At 29.7% G+C, this 9773-nt stretch overlaps 1 protein-coding gene across 2 annotated transcripts; it reads left to right on the top strand.

The window, feature by feature from the left end:
* Positions 1–271: 271 nt before the first annotated feature.
* On the top strand, positions 272–2723 carry LOC124926152 (haloacid dehalogenase-like hydrolase domain-containing protein Sgpp). 2 transcript variants are annotated; one of them, XM_047466329.1, is made up of 5 exons: positions 272–405; positions 719–836; positions 1190–1341; positions 1539–1800; positions 2349–2723. In XM_047466329.1, exons 1-5 carry the CDS (start codon positions 380–382, stop codon positions 2511–2513), a joined length of 723 nt encoding a protein of 240 aa, XP_047322285.1. In that variant the 5' UTR covers positions 272–379; the 3' UTR covers positions 2514–2723. The 2 variants fall into 2 exon arrangements, with proteins under 2 accessions (XP_047322285.1, XP_047322286.1); XM_047466330.1 differs by having other exon boundaries at positions 367–405; positions 722–836.
* Positions 2724–9773: the final 7050 nt, after the last annotated feature.

The following is a 9773-nucleotide window of genomic DNA, read 5'->3' as shown; positions in this document are numbered from 1 at the left end:
AAAATATATATATTTTGTTATTTAATTATTATCGTTCTTATTAATACTCTAACTTTTTTATAAATAAGTAAAACAATAAAATATATAAATATATGTTTACAAATTAATCATATAAATAAATTCTTATTAAAAAACAAATTATTAATAAATATGAGAGATAAATAAACCTAATTATGTTTATTACTTTCACGTAATTTCGCTATATACACTGCAATTCTTTCGCTTTCTATACTTACTCATTATTTTATTTTTAAACAATTTTATTTTTATTAAAAGAAAAACAATAACTTAAGCATCAAACAGCTATTATATAAGCAATAATTCCCATTACTTGTAATTAAAGATTTTCTATTCTGCTGTTCAAGAATCGAGTTCAGAAATGACGATCTCAAGTTCCAAGAACAGGTTGATTTCATATTTTATCAATTCGATTGTTTTCGTCAATTTTGATTTTTAATCTTTAAACTTTGATCTCTCGCTTGCGATAGTTGATTAAATGTGTGTATTGAATTCGAGATCTCTAGTACGAATAGCTTGAAAATGATGTGTACAGTAAACATAACTGATTTGCAATATGAAGAGATTTTCAGTAATGAAAAAATCTGAGATCTTGACAAAGGAAATTGATTTTTACCGAATGATCTGAAGAAACAATGACCTAATATGAACATGCACATACCTATCTATTGAATATGTAAATTTGGATTCTATATTGCAGCAGTTCAAACCCTCTCTCTCGCCTTGCTCCTCTTGAAGCAGTGTTCTTCGATATTGATGGAACATTATGTGATTCAGATCCTATCCATTTCATTGCTTTCCTTGAGTTGTTACCACAGGTATAATTTTCTTGTTTCCTTCTTATACACTTCTTTATTTCAGAAGAGAAATATGAGGCTTAGGGTTTAGGGTTTTTGGAGTCCATAGTCGATAATCGAATTGATTAGTGTTGAATTCCTATCTGGATTCTATGAAACAGTTACCACATATATAATTCTTGTTTCCTTCTTGTACTATCAACTTTATTTCAGAAGAGAAATTGGAGGTTTGGGGTTTGGGGAGTCCAGACTTAGTCAAGTTATAGTCAATTTGATTTTATTAGTGTTGAATTTCAATCTGTCTCATTTCTTCTCCATTTCAATATTGTCTCTAGTTGAAGTCTAACTTACATATTCTGGATTCTATAAAACAGATCGGTTTCAATAATGGTGTTCCCATCACTATGCAATTTTACGTCGAGAACTTTGCTGGGAAACACAACGATGATGTCGCTAGATTCCTTTTCCCCGACGACTTTGAACGTGGTCTGAAATTCTGTGAGGATAAGGAAGCTGCTTACAGAAGGTTTGAAGCAAACACTAACTCTAAGACCTTGTTTCATTTGGGTTATTTGAGATTAACTTCAAATAAGTCATTTTTAATAACCTACACAAAAGGGTTATTTGAAAATCCAAAAATAATCACTTGGTTATTCATCAAATAGCTTTAGATCAAATAAGGTCTAACTGGTTTTCCACCTTACTTATTTTTTCTTTTTACAGATTGTCGAAGGACAAACTAAAGCCTGTAAAGGGTCTTGACAAAGTGAAGAAATGGGTGGAAGATCGCGGACTGAGACGTGCTGCAGTTACCAATGCACCGAGAGAAAATGCTGAAATGATGATTTCCGTTCTTGGCCTAGAAGATTTCTTCGAGGTTGTTATAATTGGGAATGAATGTGAGCATGCCAAGCCTCACCCAGATCCTTACTTGAAGGCTCTAGAAATGCTTAATGTATCCAAAGACCACACTTTCATCTTCGAGGTTCGTATATTCTTTCTCGAACTTCCTTTCATATCATGGTGCATTTGATCAAACTGAAAATTTAGTGGTAAATGTTTTTGAATACTAAATTATAAGTGTTGAACAATAAACCATATGAAAATATTTGAATTTTTAGTACTTAATATGTTAGTTGGTTTCATAAAATGTGATTAATGACTGATTTTACCCTTGTAGAGACAGAATTTGATTAGTTTCCATGGATTATAGTTGTCTTTTTGTAATTATATTTCTGAGTTAAGTTATTCATTCCCGATTATAAAAACCTCGAAGAAATCTTTCAACTCCGAGGTTCCTCTAATCTTTCTCGAACTTCCCTTTCAAATCATGACGTGTTTGATAAATTTAAAAATTCAGTGTTAAATGTCTAGTACTGAACTTTTAGTATAAAGTTGATTCCATAAAATGTGAACTGTCAAGGGAATTTAGTTAAAGACTATTTTACCCTCATAAACTTCTGTCTTTTTGGACGTTTTTATTATATTACGGTGTTAATTTGAAACGAATCTAAATAATTTGAGACCGAACAGGATTCTGCTGCTGGGATTACAGCAGGAGTGGCGGCTGGGATGCCTGTTATTGGTTTACTTACAGGAAACCCTGAGGAATTATTATTGGAAGCTAAGCCTGCATTTTTAATAAAGGATTATGAAGATCCAAAGCTTTGGGCAGCCTTGGAAGAACTGGAAAAGTAAACTATTGTAGCTTGAAGATCAAGCTCATAGAGGAGATGATTCTAAATAAATAAAATTCTTCGAGGTAAAATAACAGCCGAAAACCCTAACTGGGGTTGAACTTCGACGACAAATTTAAATTATTATTGCTTGAACATTTGTTTTTGTACAATATATTTCTTTGAAGTTGAACGAAATATATGAATATTTTGGAAATTGTTATTTTGTCACAATTTCATTGTGGAATTGCTGAAATTGAAATTGTTTATCTCCTTAGTATCTTCATCATGTTCTCAAGATAAATCATTATAGAGATATTCAATTTCAGTGAAAATCATTTAAAATCTATCAAATTCAAATATATTCCCAATCCATCGAAGAAAACAACAACAGAATCGAAGAAAAATGTAACATACAACACAATCCATCGTTTGGAACAATTAATCTTGTGTTTTCTAGATTGTATATGATCCTTCTTAACTAATATGATACTACACCACAAAAAGATCTATAGCTAGTATTTGAACTTCATATACAATGTAATTACAGTAAATAATTCATTAACTGAACCTTTTATCAATCATCTTTATTACTAGAGTGATGAGAACCTAAAAAAATTCAAATCAGACCTATCATAATCAATTCATCTTTTAAACTTCACCTAATGTTAACCAGAACAAAAATATCTTCAAAAGTATTTCCCCTCTAAATAACTAGAGACTATTAAAAGCAATTGTGTACAATAGTTTACAAAGTTTATAATTCATATTCATGGCATTTAGTACAACAACTTCTGTCTAGTTTGTCAAAATGTATGAAATAACAAAACAAAAAAATAACTACAGTAGGTGCTCTACTTATTTGAAAATTGGAAAACATCATTTTGATGGTTTTCTATAGGGCTGCAAATGAGTCAAGCTACTCGTGAGCCACTCGCGAGCCACTCGATCAAAACTCGTCTTGATCTTTACTTTGACCGAACTCGAGCCGGCTCGTTTAAAATTCGAGTCGAGCTCGAGCTCATATAATACTTGTTCGATGACTTGTCAAGCTTTTTCGAGCCTAAGTATAATATATATATATATATAATGGCATCCATTTGAACCATCGCCTTTCAGTCTCATGCAGATTAACGATGCTGTTGTGAAGGCTTTTTTTACTATTGACACTAAATCTCCTGACACTCTTTCCCAGCACTTCTGGTAGAAGATAGGCTGAAAACCGTCCGGCCCAGGGGCTTTATATATATATATATATATATATATATATATATATATTTAATATTAAAACTCAAATAATATATTTTTTGCCTCTCTTTCTTTTTAAAGCCCATATGAAGGCCCACAATCCATAAGTAAAACCCTAATTTCTAACATATTTACGACTCTTCATCTAACCTAATCTTCTTCATCTAATCGCTAATCTTCTTCATCTAATCGCCTCTTCTTTTATTCTTCCTTCATTTTCTCTTCTTAATCTTTTCTTCATTCATTCTACACCATAGCTCTTAATTTCTTATTCTTTAGTCTTCATATATTTTTCTCTCTTCATCTATTCATTTTTTTCGTCTTTACATCGATCTCATTCAGAAAGACTTACAGGTAATTAAATTTATTTTTACTTTTATTTTTTTTATTTTTATTTAACTTTTATTTTTTTTTAACTTAAAGAAATCAGCAACAAAGAAAGGAAAAACTATTTTATTGGTGAACTCTGTAGTAAAGTAAGTATTGTTTATCTATTTTTTTTCATGTATTAAAAGAAATTTATACTTATATAACATTTTTTTCATGTATTAGAATAAACTTAGACTTTGATTATTATATATAGAATAAGGTTAATATATTATATATAATAAAAATAATATTAAGATATAATAATTAGTTCATTAGAAAAAGAAATAAAAATAGTTAATATTTTATTTATAATAAAAGTATATTATACTTTATATTTTATATTGAAAAGAGATAAAAAAAAAGTTAATATATTATATATAATAAAAATAAATATTATGGATATAATAATTAGTATATTATAATATATAATAATATATAATATATTACGGATAAAAATAGTTAATATATTATATATAATAAATTTTTATTATATATAATATTGAAAGAGATAAAAAATGTTAATATATTTTATATAATAAAAGTATAATATATATAATATTTAAAGTGAAAAAAATAATATTATATATAATATGTTTAAAGAAAAAAATAATTTATAAGATTAATAATTTATATTATAATATATAAAAAAAATAGTAAATTGTTGTTATAAGTTAGATTCTTCTATATTTTGAATCTTGTTACTTGTACCCAAATAATTCTTACGTTACATAATGAATTTTATCATTTATTTAATTAATTTTTCACTTTTTCAGAAAGAAAAGACATATCAAAAAAATTTGTTGTCAGTATCTATCTTTTTAAAATAAGTTAAATTTTAATTATTTATTTTTTATATTAATTATTTTTAAGATTAAACATTTCATATTATTGAATGCAGGTAGTTGTACTTGTGCTAGGTAGTTGTACTTGTGTTATGATTGAAGAACATGAGTTAAAAAGATTAATATATTGAATGTTCAAACAATTTTTATAGTTTTTTGTACTTTAATTTTTGAATTTTATGTTTTAGAATTTTGATTAGTAATGGTTAGGACTGCAAATGAGCCGAGTCGAGCTCAAGTTTGTTGAAGTTCGAGCTCCACTCGATTAAGTATTTATTAGCTCGACTCGAACTCGAGCTCGAACCGACTCGTTTAAAATTCGATTCGAGTTCGAGTCGAGCTTTTTCGAGCCTAAGTATATAATATATATATATATATATTATTCATTTAATATTAAAACTCAAATAATATATTTTTTCCCTCTTTTTATTTTCAAAGACCATATGAAGGCCCACAATCCATAAGTAAAACCCTAATTTCTAACCTATCTACGACTCTTTATCTAACCTAATCTTTTTCTTCATCTAACCTAATCTTTTTCATCTAATCGCTAATCTTCTTCATCTAATCGCCTCTTCTTTCATTCTTCCTTCATTTTCTCTTCCATCTTCACCATTTCTCTTTCGCTCACTCTTTACCGTTTTTCACTCTTAATCTTTTTTCATTCATTCTACACCATAGCTCTTAATCTCTTATTCTTTAGTCTTTACATATTTTTCTCTTTTTTAATTTATTCATAGACTTATAGGTAATTAAATTTATTTTCACTTTTATGATAACTATTGTTTTTTATTTTTATTTAACTTTGATTTTTTTTACCTTAAGGAAATCCAATAACAAAGAAAGGAAAAAACTATTTTATTGGTGAACTCCGTAGTAAGGTAAGTCTTGTTCATCTATCTTTTTTTCATGTATTAAAAAAAATTTATGCTTATATATATTTTTTTCATGTATTAGGATAAACTTAGACTTCGATTATTCTATACATAGATTATTCATGATTAGTAACATATGTATAGAATAATCGAAGTCTAAGTTTATCCTAATACATAAAAAAAAAGATATATAAACATAAATTTCTTTTAATACATGAAAAAAAGATAAATGAACAAGACTTACCTTACTACGGAGTTCACCAATAAAATAGTTTTTTTCTTTCTTTGTTGCTGGATTTATTTAAGGTAAAAAAAAAATCAAAGTTAAATAAAAATAAAAAACAATAATTATTATAAAAGTGAAAATAAATTTAATTATCATGCTCAATTATAAACCTAAAAAATAACCATGACTATAAACAGAAAACAAGATTTATCAACACAGAGATGAGATGCTTAATAATTCATGACTGAACCTAAAATTTTTCAAATCAGTAATAAATTGAGTGATGAGAAATATTTTCTTTCAAATCAGACCTAACCTATTCAACCCATCTTTAAAAATTCACCCAACAATTTATAATATGCTTCCTGAAACATTAACCAGAACAGAAATCAAATCTCTCAAAACAACTACAAAGTTTTATGAATTGTACTTATGACATTTTCTAAAACAACTTCTGTCTAGTTTGCAAAAAAATATGAAAATAACAAAAATAGTCAAGGACTCCTGTATGTGCTCTACCTGTCTGAAAATTGGAAAATATCATATTAAGGGGTTTTAGCTCAGGATCAAATGAAGAAGACTTGCACATACTGAACAAAATGGTACTGATGAAAGCATGGTTGTTACTACTAACACTCTTAGGTAATGAAAAATTCAAATGTATTATAATCATAAATGCCACTTTCAAGCAATAATCACACAGCCACATTTACATTCTTTGCAAACACCAGTAGAGAGAAATTAAGAGTTTATTAGGCAAATAGCTGCAGAAAAATGGTACTGATGAAAGCATGGTTGTTAGTACTAACACTCTTAGGTAATGAAACTGAAACTCTATCTTCTGTTCAACTCGGCTTTCAACACTTAAAGAGAGGGCTGTCTTGACCACAAATCTAGACCGAACGCAAGTAGTGCCTCCACGTCCTCAGGGTGGCTTGATTCTTGGCGACGCATTAAAATTCAAATGTATTATGATTCAAAATTCATGAACAAATTATAAAACATGTATGTTGTTTCTTCTTGCAATTGTTTTGGGATTTTGGAAAACTATATATCCTCAAAGTAAATGAGATCCACATATTTAAGTAGCAGAAAAACTATTATGAATGGTTCTAATTGTATTTGCAAGCTAACTTATTTTTCTAATGTTTCATTAACCAGCAATTTTTGAAGATGGCTTCATTGCGAAGAGAATAACCTTTCAAAACTCAGCAGGTCCAGAGAAAGAACAAGCAGTGGCCCTGTAAAGTGAAACTCAATCTGCCTTTTATAGGTGCAGGTTCCAAGGATATTGTTGGTAATATTATCTCGTAAAAAATTACACGTAAATAATATATGAATACAATAAAAGGATAATATAACCGATACAATAGATTATGTAATTAGATAAAAAAATGTCTTCTCGTTTGCTCCGAAGCCTGTGAAACACAGTTCCCTTAAAACAGTTTCACCGTCTCCCGTTTGTGCTGGAGAGTTTCGTCGGTGGCTGCTTCCCAGGGTACAACGGAACCTGCAATGATTTAGCACAGAAAAGCCACTACAACAGCGAACTAGACAAAAGTACCTGAATCACAATCATCGGGTTTCGCACAGAAATGATCGAGTCAAGAAACTCGAAGAACGCTCACAAGAACACTCACAAGAAAACTCACAAGAACAAGGAAAGACTTTAGAATTCTAGAGAGAGAAGTGATAAGATAATGTGTGGAGAGGAATACAATTGAAGGGATATTTATAGTTGAAAATTAAACTCATAATCAATTCTTTAATCCAACGGTCACTAATCCATCATCCATTCATCCAACGGTTATCGTTGCTTGCCTTTTCATCATCTTTGCAAGTTACATCCTACAATAAATATTTTGTAGTTACAATGACAATTAACATCATTTGTTAATTGCCTCATTCAAGACATTTATGTTAATTGTAACAATTAACAAATTTAATTCACAATGAATTTGATGTGAATTTCATTTGGATGAAATTTCACCTTAATTTACATTTGAATTTCATGTGAATTTCATTTGGATTAATTTCACTTTAATTCACATTTGAATTTCATGTGAATTTCATTTGGATTAATTTCACTTTAATTCACATTTGAATTTCATGTGAATTTTATTTGGATTAATTTCACACTTAATTCACATTTGAATTTGGTGTGAATTTCATTAGCCCAAATATCATTTCCATTTAATTAATGGAATTAGTTTAATTCCAACAATCCCCCACATTAATGGAAATTGAAAGATTAACCCGGTGAAAGGTTCAATAGTTGAATTTTACATAGGATAGGTAGGTGTAACCCTTTGAACCTTCCCTTATGAAAGTATATAACTTTACTAGCCGATTAGTAGACTCGATGTCCTTGAACTATTTTGCCTTTTGTGTAAACGTTTACACACTTTCACATAAAATTCTTCCTAATACATGTCAGTTCTCATGATTGTGTTCGTTTTGGCCATGAACACTCGCCTAGTTCAGTGAGAGGGTCTAGAATTGAGCCGTGCAATTCTTTCGAAGCGGCCCCACTTCTCTCTCACATAGGTGATCTCTTTATTCATAAAGAATCATTAAAAGCCTTTGTGCTTATCCTTTCCCGAAATGCTATTTTATCATAGGATTTTTACCCATAGCAATCTACCAAGTTTAGTACAATTAGGTTGTTCCATTGAACCTAGTTCTTGGGATCTCCAGTCATCATAGGTTGGGTTTCCCTTCATACTAACTTATTGTAGGCTTAAGTCCCATTCCTTATGAGGACTTTAACACCAACTCTCTATTTAACCCTTTGGTTAGCGGATCCGTAATATTATCTTTTGATTTTACGTAATCAATTGAGATAATTCCAGTAGAGAGTAATTGTCTAATGGTATTATGTCTACGACGTATATGTCTAGACTTACCATTATACATATGACTCTTAGCTCGTCCAATCGCAGATTGACTATCACAATGAATAGAAATTGCTGGTACGGGCTTAGACCATATTGGAATATCTTCTAAGAATAGACGTAGCCATTCAGCTTCTTCACCACATTTGTCAAGAGCTATAAATTCAGATTCCATCGTGGATCTAGCAATAACAGTTTGTTTAGAAGATTTCCAAGATATAGCTGCACCTCCAAGTGTAAATACATATCCACTTGTTGACTTAGAGTCTTTCATATCTGAAATCCAATTAGCATCAGTGTACCCTTCGATAACAACAGGATGTCTCGTGTAGTGCAGACCATAATCACGAGTATTTCTTAAATACCTAAGTAATCGTACAATGGCTTTCCAATGATTATTACCCGGATTACTCGTGTATCTACTTAGTTTGCTTACTGCATATGCTATATCTGGTCTTGTACAACTCATTAAGTACATTAGACTCCCAATTATTCGAGAATATTCTAATTGAGAAACACTCTCTCCGCGATTTTTAGATAGATGTTGACTCGTATCTATCAGAGTCTTAGCCAATGCAGAATCATCATTGTTAAATTTTTTCGAGGATTTTATCCACATAATGTGATTGACTTAGAACTATCCCTTCCGATGTTCTAATCACTTTGATTCCAAGAATCACATCAGCCAATCCCATATCTTTCATGTCAAATTTTGAATTTAACATATCTTTAGTGGATTTAACCATTTTATCATTACTTCCAATGATAAGTATGTCATCTACATAAAGACATAAAATGACGTAACCATTTTTTGTGTCTTTAATATAA

Source organism: Impatiens glandulifera, chromosome 2, assembly GCF_907164915.1.
Source record: "Impatiens glandulifera chromosome 2, dImpGla2.1, whole genome shotgun sequence".
Classification (NCBI taxonomy): domain Eukaryota; kingdom Viridiplantae; phylum Streptophyta; class Magnoliopsida; order Ericales; family Balsaminaceae; genus Impatiens; species Impatiens glandulifera.
This window is presented reverse-complemented; position numbering and strand designations above follow the sequence as displayed.